Source organism: Anopheles arabiensis, chromosome 2 (assembly GCF_016920715.1).
Source record: "Anopheles arabiensis isolate DONGOLA chromosome 2, AaraD3, whole genome shotgun sequence".
In the NCBI taxonomy this organism is placed as follows: Eukaryota; Metazoa; Arthropoda; class Insecta; order Diptera; family Culicidae; genus Anopheles; species Anopheles arabiensis.
The window spans coordinates 54,724,410-54,737,566 of NC_053517.1; the positions used below are offsets into that span (position 1 = coordinate 54,724,410).

Genomic DNA, 13,157 nt, shown 5'->3' on the forward strand with positions numbered 1-13,157 from the left:
TATAGTCGTGTTAGCTGCTATTCATGCGCAATGCCAACGAACCATCAGTGTTAATCTACTTTACTCCGAAACAGATCTAAAATGGGGTTGATCCCAACACTGATCGTATTGTTGTATGTGTTTGAATCGTGTTTTACCGGCAGTTCTAATTCGTTAGTACTTAAATTGCTGTTGTAAATTGTTGGTGGAAGCTATATTATGCTTAATTATAATGTTCTTCAATCCCATTGTGAATCCTTTCATTGCAGTGAACATCCGATTGCAGCGCTGGTGCTAGCCCGTGGTGGATCAAAGGGTATACCATTGAAAAATATCGCCGAAATACAACCGAATCAAACACTGTTAGGGCGTGCTCTGGGCACAATCCACCAGTCGGGTGTGTTTGATTCAATTTGGGTGTCGACTGACCATGAACAGATTGCTTACGAAGCTGATCGTCATGGTGCTGCAGTGTTTGCCCGGTCAGCAATGCACGCACAGGACCACTCAACATCATTGGATGCGGTGCGTGAGTTCCTAGATGCACATCCGGAGATACACAATTTCGCGTTAATTCAATGCACCTCGCCGTTTCTGCGGGCTCATTATTTGGTAACAGCAGCTCATCAATTTCATTCGCGTATGAACGCTGGAATGGAAAACGCACCAGCGTGTACATTTAGTGTAGTTAGAAGCTATAAGCTGCGCTGGAAGGAAGATGTCGAAACTGGCCATTTAAAGGCGATTAACTTCGATCCTTTCGCCCGCCCACGACGCCAGGACTGGCCGGGTGAACTGGTGGAAACAGGTATGTTTTACTTTGCCGACCGACGGCTAGTGATGGAGATGGGAAGTTTTCAAAGCGAAACATGCACTGTAGTAGAGGTAGACGAGCAAGATGTGCTAGAAATTGACAACTGGAGGCATTTGACCTTGGCGCGTATTTTGCTCGGTATGGAGTAGCATGTTAAATGTAGAGTTTTCCTATTTAATGTGTCGCATCACACTTCTCATTCCTGTAACGACTCAGGCCTAATCTTTTTTAAATACCGATCAGAGCTTCATGATAATAGCAAAATTGATGTAGCCAGTATTAAGTATGTATGATTGCGCTAAGGAGGGAAAAGAGCCACCACCTAAACTGCACCGAAGATACCGAATAAAATTTCCTGTAATATGAGGTTATCAACTTTTAAATACTACAGTTTGCTTCATTAATAGATAATTGTTGTACATCGTAGCACACATCATTTGAAGAAGTATATGATACTCGGGGACGGTCTGGTGGTACAGTCGTCAACTCGTACGTCGTAACAACATGCCCGTCATGGGTTCAAGTCCCAAATAAACCGCGTCCCCATACGTAGGACTGACTATCCTACTATGGTAACAATAAGTCACTGAAAACCAAGCTCACTTCACTAGTGGGTACAGGCAGGCCTTGACCGATAGCGGTTGTTGTGCCAAAGAAGAAGATATTATGATACTTAATTTAAATTATTACCTGCAGTACAATGAGTGTGCTCCATCACTCTATCGCTCAGTATTCTATCAACTTGCTGTGCACTGCATTAGAGATGGCAAACACAAAACGTTACGGCAGGCAAACGTGTTTATACCCAACTCGTCATCGATGGGGTGTTCAAATATGTTACTAAGCTGGCGAGCTAAGTACGGATTTGATTGCATGGGGTAATTATTGCCTGTGACTACATTGTTCGCTTGCGCATCAGGTGTAAATTCTATTGATGGTGAGACAACTTCGAGCTTGCTATATGGTCACGTAGTTGTTGTTTAAGCACGTTTTGTGATTAACACCTGATTTTGAAGCATCTTTTCAATATAAAAAAAGCTTCTTCTTATTGGAAGAAATGTGCCAATGGAAAGATATTGTTCTCAAATTGGCTTTATTCTACACGTTTGGACATACACTTTACATACTTGGTGGTAATGTTGGGAAAGACGAAGCGTTCGTCCACCTTGGCCATGTCTTCGTACGACACCACGTACGTTTCCTCATAACCGGCCTTTGCTGCTGCTACTTGCGATCCGATCGCGGTGAAACAGGTGGATGTTAGGGGCAAACCAACGGCCTTGCACAGAGGAATGCGCGCACGCAGAATTTCAGTGGCTATGCCCCGTCCACGGTAGTTGGGCGCCACCGACAGTCCCATTGCGCCAAGATATTTGTCGACCCCGTATCGCTCGTAGACGTTTGCCTTCTTCATCGTATAATCGACAAGATCGTAGATGCATCGCCAAACGCTTCCCTTGCACTGTTCGATCGCGGTAAAAAAATACTCATGTCATGGGGATGTATGTATAAAGCAAGCGTTTTTAGCACAATTTAGCGAATGCAGCTCCATACCTGATACTCTTCCTTGTCACTTTGCTGTGAAACGTACAGCATGTTCATGCCGGCAATTTCATCGCTGCCTTCCTTGAAGCACACGAGCACAAGACGCAGCTTCACGAATTCACGCCACAGGTCGGCAATCTCATCAACGCTTTGCTGCTCATTGACGATATCTGTGGGAAAGTAGAAACAGAACCTCCATCGTCAGGGCAAATCCGAGGGCAAAAGTTGCGGCAATGCGAACTTTACCTTTTGCACGGCACGTCGGCTCATCGTACACGAAGTATTCCATCATGTGCGCGATCGCTTCTTCAAAGCGTTCCTCCGGAAGATCCTGCACCCGGTAGGTGACCACTTGATCGCTCTCCGTATCCTTGGCTTGGAATGTATGCCATACGGACGGGTATGGAATATGTTCCGGTCGTTTCCAAGTCATTTTGCGCCAGCCAGTTACCAAATTGCTACCGTTGTGTTACACACTCCCCGAGCGAACGGATTGCACTGTGCCACTGTGGGTAACACCCTAAGCAACACACCCTTAGCATTATGGCGCATAACGATTTGCTGGGAAGAAAATAGCCGCGCACGTAAGTGTGTATATAACTTGCTTGTGTGAAAGCATCGACTGTTTATTGTACTGGCCGCTATGATAGTAGAGAGAACCCTGCCGTTGGTAGTATCAGTGTGAGGTGTGTTGATAAGGTGACCTTCGTTCTGGTTTGAATTCAAGTGCGAAATATATTGAGATTGGTGATCTGTGGATGTTAACATCAGATCAAAACATTAATCTGGTTTGGTGGTAGTAGAGAGAAAGATGGACTGGGATTTCATGAGCTTTGGAAGGGGATGTTCGTCAATAAAGAAATATAAACCGGCACGCAAAATATGCCTCACTTCATATTTGAAAGAAAATAGGGATGAACAGATTTGTGGGATGACATTCATTCATTTAAGAGGTATATAACGATGTACGTGTGTGTGTCAGTAGCGTTTGTACGACGACGCTTTGTGTGGAAACGGGTCATTGCACATTTGGTTAAGCTCTACCGCAACACACTGATAAGAAAGAAAAGGAAGTGGGTCGTTTTATTGATGATTAGCCGCGTTACTAAGATGTGTGCGTTCGTTGAACGGAACTACAGCCAGCCAGCACTGCAATGGGACGATAGTTGGCGCGAAATTGTTAAGTCACTGTGTCAACGTCTACGCCTCGCTTCCACATTAGAGCTAGTTAAGTATGTTGACTGTTCTTGCGCTCGTGGGGTGGCGTTAAGCGATATGGGTGCATAGTGTTTGGTGTGCTCTCAACTAAATACTACATATGTGTTGTATACATATACGAGGGTGTGTGTTTTGTATTTTTGTATGAGTCACAAGCTACCTGTCCGCTCTCTAATCAGATAGAGCACGTACAATGATGGATTCATTGATTGGAGTTGATTATGATGCAATGATAATGACTCCTTTCTTGGACTAATCCATGCACCGGTATGGTTGATGGTTGGTAATCTAAAACAAAAATGTCGGGTGAAAATGGATTTAGAAAAGAGTCTGTTCACTTTACTATCTGCTCAACAAGATTTCGATTACAGTTAAAATGATTAATTACAGTTAAAAAAAATGATAGTCACTCAAAAATCGAGAAACACCTATAAATAATTGAAAATTTGGCCAAAAATCGAAATTATGTACTGCCAATTGTGCCAAATACCTTTTAATACAACCAGCGATTTATGCGGATGAGAAGTAAATACCATGAGATAATGCTTATTTGGGTGCCACCCTCATGGCACAATACTACACGATCGTTGCAATAGATGATCTAACGATTTTATTGTAAAAATAAATGTTCGCCGGGAAGTGTCAGAAATGCCCGAAGCTGGTGCTAGTGAATCAGCTCAACGCGCATGCGCGGCCTTTGTTGTCATCACGCAAACACATGGTTCTTTACTATCTTACGCTCGCGACCGGCGTTGGGGGTCGTTGTTATCACCTACATTGCGTTGTCAATCGTTGGAAAGAGCTGAAGCTAACCACCGCTAGCCACCAAAGCTGCAGCAGTGTTCGAGGAACTGTGTAACCTTAAGCTGTGATTCTGACTTCTCTCAAACGCATCATGCCCTGGGAACGACCGGCCAACGTACCTTTTCCGAATGTTTGGTGGACGTTCGAAGCTCCCGATCCGGACCGTGAGGATGGTGCGCTGGTGACGTACCGTGTGGAGGACTTAACGGAAGATCGATTCGATGATGCTATCAAACTGTACACCGAACATTTCCTTGACGACGAGCCACTTTGTTCGTATGGCCGGGTTCGACACATTCCCGCGTCCTATGAAGAAATTCTCGCATTCTGGCATTACCTGCTCAGCGAGAAGTTTACCATAGTATGCTACAAGGAAGGATCCAAAGAGATGGTAGGAGCCAACCTGCTTTCGGTGAAGATGGCCAGCGATAAACACGACCTAACGGATTTGGTTGGTATCATTTGATTACCCAGTTTTCGGCAAGATTTCACATGGTTCAACATTTATTTGCAGATAAAAACTGAAAGCATGCAAAAATTGGTTGCCGTCAACGAGTACATGACCGATACGGTGAACCTATTCGAACGGTACGGTGTGGATAAGTACTTGACGGCGTACGGATTGAGCGTGAACAGTCGCTACCGTGGGCGCGGAATCGCCACCGAAATACTGAAAGCACGTCGACCGATTTGCCGGGCATTTGGCTTGCGACTTACGAGCACCAATTTCACCGCCATTGGTTCACAAATACCGGCCGCAAAGGTTGGCTTTAAAACGGATCTAGAAATGCAGTGAGTTTGAGTTTGATGTTGCTGTTTCAGCCCAATTTCTCGGTCCCGTTTGATGTTCACTTACAAACAATCATTTCATTTCAGATACGATGAATTTGTAAAAGTCAACCCGACTTACACCTTCGATGGAATCAAGAGCAAAAGTCTAAAGCTGATGAGCCTACCGATTGAATGAGTTACTTGGCGGAAAGTGTGAGTGTGTGATGTAAGGCGCAGTTGCATTTAAATGTAGTGATGTTAAATAAATATGAAATTGCTAATGTTTAGTTTGGGGTGATTTTAATGCGTTGGACAAATTGCCGCGATAACAGACTGTTATCTTGATGATTTAGCACATTTGATGAGCTCACAGGAATGGAAGAAATTGCTTGCTACCGAGCTGGGATGGCAACGAGAATTTAAACAACGTTTAGGTGAGGTGTTTTATTCTTTATAAGCCTATGCCTATGATAAGCCAAGTCTATCGATTCATGATTTATTAGTTTATGTATTTTGTATATATTTGTTTAAACACATTTTAAATTTTGTGAAAATTCCCCAAGAACCTTAATAAGAGGTGATGAGAGGTACCGTATATCTCGGGAACTACCTGTACAGGCGGTCCCCGAGATACACGGTACCTTTTATACGCGGTTTCGGAGATACGCGGTTTCGGAGATACGCGGTTTCGGAGATACGCGGTTTTCTAAATTTGACAGTTCTTGGAGCAAATTTTAGTGATATGACACATCAATTGTAAATTGCCAAATAATTTCCGTTTCAATCGAATGTTAAAAACTATTTCAAAAGGTTTAAAACTGTTATATTCAGTCAGAATCATATCAAATAATTCATAAAGTGACTAAAATCGCCCCCTACTTGCAAAATTACACAAAAATTAGTGATATTTTAGCTGGAAATCACGAGATTCGACTTACGCGGAAATTCCAGATACGCGGTATTTTGCGGCCGTTTTCGGTCCCCATTAACCGTGTATCTCGGAGACCGCCTGTACGTCAAATGCATGTTTTCTTTATTTCCCATTTTCATCTCTGTCATTAATAAAAAAACTTACTTACTCACTTATCCGGCGCTACAACCGCTTTGCGGTCTTGGACTGCCACAGGAGTGTCTGAACCCGCTCACGGTCTCGCGCCTTCGTCTGCCAGTCCGTTATCCCGGCGGACTTCTCCACGCCATCTCAGTTTGGGTCTACCACGCCCCCTCTGTCCTTGTGGACGGCATTTTTTAATGAACTGATAACAAAAACGGATATTTTTAATTTAAAAGATTTTATTTAAAAAATTTAACAATAAAACAAAACAAGCGACAGCAACTTAATTACCACATTTTAATGTAAATTTGCTTTTGTTCATAAAACCGTATCTTGTCTAGACCGACTTAACTGTTTTTGATAAGATTTATTTATATGACTAATTTTTGCACGTACACTGCATGGACAGTTGGCGTAAAATCAACCGGTCGTCATTATCGCAGTCAAAAATACAAAAATAATGGCCCATTACGTGCAAAGACGTGAGAGAGAGAGAGAGAGAGAGAGAGGGAGAGAGAGAGATAAATGAAAGAGTAAGAGCTAGTCTTTTGAACACGTTTTTCAATGAATTTTAAAATAAACCAAAAAAATATATTATTTTCCATTCGACAAATTTACAGCAAAAAAACTGTCATATGAGAAACCCGCGTTAGGGCCGGTCTGGTGGTACAGTCGTCAACTTGTACGACTTTAACAACATGCCCGTCATGGGTTCAAGTCCCAAATAGACCGTGCTCCCATACGTAGGACTGACTATCCTGCTATGGTAACAATAAGTCACTGAAAGCCAAGCTCACTTCACTAGTGGGTACAGGCAGGCCTTGACCGACAACGGTTGTTGTGCTAATGAAGAAGAAGAAGATGAGAAACCCGCGTATCTACGAATCTATGTATACCTATCTGATACCGTGTATCTATTTCGTTAATTTTCGTAGAGTTTTAATATTCCTCCCGGAGAGTTCATCCAGATGAACTTTGCCGTTGCTGTTGACGCTCAAATACGATTTTGTCCAGCTGGGTAGTTGTGCAAGAAAATAAAAAAGTCAGTTTCGTTGTCAAGATAATTGTGGCGATTTTTTCAAACTTAAATTCTGATAATACAATGTGATACATTAATGCTGTTATTATTAAATTGTCCACAAAATTGTATGAAATACTCTTTTTTATCACTTAACAATCAACACCCTTTGTTAATAAAAACGATTTAATGCAAGGAAACAATTTCCTATTTTCCGGGCATACAATTTTCCCCCTGTATTCGCTCGAAGCGGCCCAGTGTGCGATGTGAGCAAAACAATCATTTGAAAACGAACAGCTTGATCGGGAACACAAACACCACGAACCTTTCGCGAAAGCAGAACCACAGACTCTTCAGTCTGTATCCGACGGTGGATCTGTGTACAGTGGCCACGGCAGTGCGCCCTAAGGTGTAAAGAAACGTAATCTATGCAATCGATTTTCAAAACAAAAGTGTATTTTGTGTGGAATATACGAACGCTGTACGTGCTCTATCTAGTTTGAATTGTTGATGATACAGCTAAAAATATAGTGTTTAATGTAACATATCGCGATAACGGATCTCGAAGAGTGAATAAACGTAGAGCAAACGGGAAGATACCTAGGTGCCAGTTTATGAACATCGTTTGTCTAGATTGGATCAGATTTAGAGTGCGATCAACGACACCGGAATCCCGAAAGAATGTTAAGAAAAAGTGCAATTTGTTGTTTGAGAACCGAAGAGTCCATCTTTTACGCTGTACAAATTAAGTGATCAAAACCAACGTGAAAAACTGGTATCGGTGACCGTATTCCAATTCGCACCCTGATCGGCGAACTACTGGCTAACGCATGCTTTGTGAAACAAATCTGTCACAACTGCATCCAAAACAGTGCAGAAGTCGTATTAAGCTAACAACATACTTGAATAACATTCCCTGTAGAACTGTTGTAATTTGACTTTAAGCTCAAATTTAAAGGACTGAACCGTTGCAAGTGGCACAAGCATGCCCAGTGGTGCACCGACAACGAGCTGTGTGTGTGTATGCAGTGTGATGTTCTTTGCGCTCCAAACTGTCCAATTATCGGCCATGGGGGAGGACATGAGCGGAACGACTTGTGCCTTTCTTGCCGCCACCGCTAGGAAATGTGCGCCGTGCGGAAATAATCGCTCTACCCTCCGTACGTTCGTTCCACACACATACACACAAACACAGACCACCACCCGATTGCGCAAGTGGCCGAGTTGGAACCGCGGTGGCAAAACCTTGCAGCTTCAAGCCGACGTAGCGTCGCTGGCGGGTTTGGACATGGGCCGTGAATTCCTGGCTAATGAGTGAAAACACACCGCCCTGGACATGCTAGTGACTTGTTGTACGAATAGTTGGTTACATTCTAGTGCGGACGCAATTTGCTCGCCTTTGGTTTGGGGGGGACAAATATTAGAACATGAGTAACGCAAAGAACACGCCAACTGAGTTTGCATGTGACGAAATCAAACGACTCAGTCATCAGAGGGGGAGAAAAAAGCTTGAGATCATTTTGAATGGAAATGAATTTCAACTCAGTTCGGCTCGGTTTAAGGTTTTAATTTCTTATTTCAAAAGCGCTAAATCAGTTCACTGGACGACCACCACCGTTCATTGCATATGATGCTGTGCACACACACACGTATATATATTTATATATACAAATTCCATCATTCGCTTGCACTCATGATGCCCTGTGCCGTTGAGAAGCACCCCATCACCGTGCGGGCTGGATCGGCGATGATCGCCGGTCGGTTTGGTTCGAAATAAATTTAAAAACGCAGGTTCCACTCTCTCACTCTCTCTCTCTCTCTCTCCCTGTCGCACTCTGTCTCTGTTTTTCTTTGTGGCCGATTTTCAGGTTTGCGGCCATCCGCGCGAGTTCACCGAAATGACTTCCCCGCGAGAGCAAAAGAAGCGACAAACTTTGTTAGAGAAGAACTTCTTGGTAACACGAACCGTTTGCCAACAGAGCCCTCCCATGCTGCCATGCTGTGACGTCCGAAAGGCCAAGAACACTTCAAGCAGTCTGGTTGTTGTTGTTGTGGTGCGTCCAAGTCGAGGGTTCAATTTGAATGAGACTTTTTTCTTCTCTTCACCTCGTCTCTTCGCCTTAGTACGAGTTTTTTTTCCGTTCGAATCACCGATCCGTTACGGATACGTTTTGTGTGCCGCTGCTGGACAGCGAAACGCAAAGAAGCGGGTTCTGTTCAGGTTCGGTGGTGCTTATTTTTATTGTTTTATTTTGCTTCGATCTACTACACCCTGTTTGTCCCCCGACACTTGTGTGCCAATCGTGCAATGTGTGTGCGTGTGCACACCGATGAGAACCCTTGTGCAAACCCCCTCTCCCACCCCCCTCCCTGAACAGTTTCGGTCGCGGTTCAGCTGCCCGTTACCAATGTCAGTGCCGCAGGCCTAAGCGGGTCCGCAGGTACGGTTAGGGCGGTGTTACCAAGAAAATGTGAAAATTTACTATACGCACACATTTTGTGCCACTCGCATTGGCGTTTGATGCAACGGAAATAATTTGAAATTCGAAAACAGATTGGCCGTTGGTAGGCAGCGATTTGCAACTTTATACGCAAGCGACATGCACCGGAGCAATTGAACTCGTGATCAATATTACCTGAGATAATAACAATAATAGAGTTATTGATGTTGATACGTCGCATTTCAAAAATTACGGCAGATCGTTAGAACTACGACAGCGGTCGGTTAACTTTACGATCGAGAGAGCCAAATTCTACAAAAATGTTCGTAGAGTTTCACGTGATGAGCCTATGAAGTTCTATGAGCCGTACTTTGCCGATAGCTGAACAACGGCAGTAAAAGTTCCTGCAAACCTAGTAGCTAAGGATAGTGATTTAATCGCACCGGGTCCAGTGGCGGATGGAGACGAGAGGAGGCCCTAAGCGGTCACACGAATGTAGGCCTGGTTGAAGCGTCCAACAGGCGATTGAATCAAATGTTCTAAACCAGAGAAGGATTGAGTAACAATTTTTACTTGTGAGCAGGGTGGGTGGGTTCCATTTTCGGGGCCTCGCACGGCCGTTTAGTTTGCTTAGTGCTTTATCCGCCCCTGACCGGGTCACTTATTATCATTTGTTAACTCACACTAATACATACACATACGATTTTTGTCAGTGTGATCGGAGAGATGGATGAATGGTGTTATTAGTGATTTTTTTTCTTTTATCTTTCTGTGTTTGTGTTCATAAATTTTTAATGAAAACGTTAAATATAGTTTTCGCATAAAGTTATTTTTTTAACCATGTTGAACAAACTTTGCTTGAAAATTAAAACTAAAAAATGTCTCAGCATTACTTATGGGACATTTCGCTCGTGGTAAACGATATTTGCAGAGCATTTTAGGCGACTTTGTAAAAATCTTAGTAATAAAGTATCATTATATATCACGAGCAAGTCTTCCTTACATTAGCTTTTGCATTATGTGATGAATATTTTTTCTACAAGTTATTCTTACACGCCACGCTTTATGCTGTAGAGCTGTAATTATAGAATTTCACAGCCCCATATTTCATTCCTTCCCATCTTATTGCTGTTTCATGCGACCCTTACCGCCGTTGGCTCCGTGTTGCTGTTCGTTCGTTTGTTTGTTTATTGTTTGCTCAACAGAACACCTCACACAGTCCACAGTGTGCGTTTTGACGCAGCTATCCCATAACCCTCGCCGGCCATGTAGATTGGAACAGAAAGGCCCTATTGGCTGTTGTCCAATATCGACGGCACTCGCGGATCGTATGGTACGCAGATTTAGTGGTTTGAGGCAAAACTAATTGATTATATTATTCCATACGTCACACCCCCCTTCCCTCCTCCCCTTTGATATTCTTCCCCGCCACGCGCCATTACCAGCACGTGCAGTTTCGTTGTCGAACTATCTGTGTGACTAAATAGCCCCGTTTTGTACAACGCGCATAAATCAATGCATTTATGTCGCTTGCGCGACGTTTTCCAGCACCGCTGGCAAGCACCGAACCGTTCGATCGATTTGAATCAAAAATCGATCAGTTTATAGCTGGGTGTGGAGAGCAGCGATGAAGCGAAGCCGTGCAAACGACACCCTGCTACTTACAACATAGCACAAGTTGGTGCATAAGTTGGCAAACAACGGCAATGTGCTTTGTGTTCGGTGTGTGTTTGTGTGTGAATAGAATAGAAAGCATACGGAATTAGGATGTGTGCGTGGGCATGATTTACAATCCAAAAGTGCTAATATGCTGCATCTGGACTGTGTACGTTCGGAACTGTGTGTTACTTTATACCCCAACAATGCTAGTGATGCTCATTCTTCGTTTCGTTTTATTTAGTGATCGTGATCGTGCTTTCCATACACTGACTCTGTAGTGTAGTGTGTGTTACAGCGGCATTGTCGGGCAAAGGATTTCAAACGCATCGCATTGTCATGTAATGGTAAGTACCGACCACCATTCATTAACTGCCTCTCCCTGGTTTTGAACGTTATCCCACTAGCTAATTTTTATGCGCTGTATAAACTTTTGCTCCTACGTGAGCACCCTAAACAATAAATTGCATAACGCGTTCGGTCGTAGCGCATACGCGTTACCACAGTTCGATCTTGAAAACTTTATCGCTCAATCATCTTGCACCGCTATGCTCATTACGACGCGTACGGTGGTTCCAGCGATGTGATTGATGAATGTCCAAGAATAATCCGATCTTCCCTTCATTACCACCTCACTCACCCCAGCTGTGTGTAGCACACAAACGCAGATTGCGGCTTGTTGTCCCACGGCCGCGTAAAAGGAAGGTGCCAGTTAGTGACCATTTAACACATGGCCCACCGTACCTTGGTGCGAAATTGGCAAGGTGTGAGGTTCCTTTTCATGGATCGAACCGAATGTCCAACATGTGCCACCCTTACCTCGCTGCTGTCCAGTGTATGGGGGCTGCACGGAGTGAGTTGAAAGCTTTTTCTGAATCCATCATATACACCCTGACACCCCGAACGAACACTTCGGGCTCGGATGAGTCGTTCCCTCGAGGTTACAGCTGATTGAAGCATCAATCGTACTCGGTGGGACCAACCTGGAGAGACTAGAAGCAGGACGCGGAAAGCGAATGGAAGATGAGACACGGTTCACAACTTTGTTGTTCAAGTGCAGGTCGAACCAGCGGAGGTGTTGTTGAGAAACAGTGCTCTCTGGCCCGATCGTGCTGCGTTTCCCATGAAATGGGAGACGCGCGCCTGGCTACGGATGGCCCACCGCTGTCGAGCATTAGTGCTTTTGTGAGCTGAGCTTGTGCGGGGGCTCCATTGATGTATCGTTTCGAGCGTTACATGAAGGACCCCGGTACGTTCTCTTTCCCGGACGCTTGACGTATTGAGCAATCGTCTCCCGGTTGTTGATGATGACGAACAAAGCGGTTCCGGTCGCCTCAACTTACCATCCATCCTGAGTGTTCCACGCTCGGTTGTGTGTGTGTTTGCTCGTGTGTGTGTTTCTGTTGGGAATGGATAAGAGAAATGGGCTTTAGAAGAAGAGAAATATAAAACTGATACGTTGTTCTGAAGTTAGGGGTTCCGATAACCCTAGTTCCGTGTTTACCTGGAAAGCATCACTACAAATGTAAGATCATCTTTCATTTTGGTCTACGTTTTTCGTACTGTTGTCCAGCTTTTGAAAATAATCATTGGAGACTAAATTATCATGCTTTTTTTATAGGTAATTCACAACACTTCGTTTGTTGATCGTTATATAGTTCACCGATTGGTACTGAAATAATCACGCATGATGCGTATTTACGTGCTGCTGCATGCGAAAGTTCTTTTCCTTGATCACGTGTTTGTACGATTGACCTTTTCTGAACAGAGTGTATCGACAGTGTGGCTGTTTGCTCGAGGCCGGCTAGGGGTATAGTTTGGAAGTAGAAACTTTCGCCTGTGCAGCTACTTTCAAAA

At 43.9% G+C, this 13,157-nt stretch overlaps 4 protein-coding genes across 7 annotated transcripts in view; 3 read left to right on the top strand and 1 right to left on the bottom strand.

Annotated features, from left to right (window-relative positions):
- Positions 1–19: 19 nt before the first annotated feature.
- Positions 20–1,323, top strand: LOC120903006 (N-acylneuraminate cytidylyltransferase). Its single transcript, XM_040312207.1, has 2 exons — positions 20–152; positions 249–1,323. Exons 1-2 carry the CDS (start codon positions 82–84, stop codon positions 940–942), a joined length of 765 nt encoding a protein of 254 aa, XP_040168141.1. The 5' UTR covers positions 20–81; the 3' UTR covers positions 943–1,323.
- A 544-nt stretch (positions 1,324–1,867) lies between these two features.
- Positions 1,868–2,883, bottom strand: LOC120903154. Its single transcript, XM_040312442.1, has 3 exons — positions 2,585–2,883; positions 2,348–2,508; positions 1,868–2,255 (listed from the first exon to the last, which is right to left on the bottom strand). The coding sequence occupies exons 1-3, from the start codon at positions 2,769–2,771 to the stop codon at positions 1,887–1,889; spliced, it is 717 nt and encodes a 238-aa protein (XP_040168376.1). The 5' UTR covers positions 2,772–2,883; the 3' UTR covers positions 1,868–1,886.
- Positions 2,884–4,299: 1,416 nt separating this feature from the next.
- Positions 4,300–5,418, top strand: LOC120903073. The gene is made up of 3 exons (XM_040312326.1): positions 4,300–4,811; positions 4,875–5,152; positions 5,237–5,418. Exons 1-3 carry the CDS (start codon positions 4,452–4,454, stop codon positions 5,325–5,327), a joined length of 729 nt encoding a protein of 242 aa, XP_040168260.1. The 5' UTR covers positions 4,300–4,451; the 3' UTR covers positions 5,328–5,418.
- Positions 5,419–7,521: 2,103 nt separating this feature from the next.
- The window catches only part of LOC120894630, a 31,601-nt gene continuing 25,965 nt past the window's right edge, over positions 7,522–13,157 (top strand). For 2 of the 4 annotated variants that reach the window (XM_040297343.1, XM_040297346.1), the window contains exons 1-2: positions 7,522–7,624; positions 11,545–11,647. In XM_040297343.1, coding sequence (XP_040153277.1) covers positions 11,645–11,647 — 3 coding nt within the window. In that variant the 5' untranslated portion in view covers positions 7,522–7,624; positions 11,545–11,644. Of the gene's footprint in view, positions 7,685–10,468; positions 11,470–11,544; positions 11,648–13,157 lie in introns of those variants that run through there. The other 2 variants (XM_040297344.1, XM_040297345.1) reach the window with 2 other exon arrangements.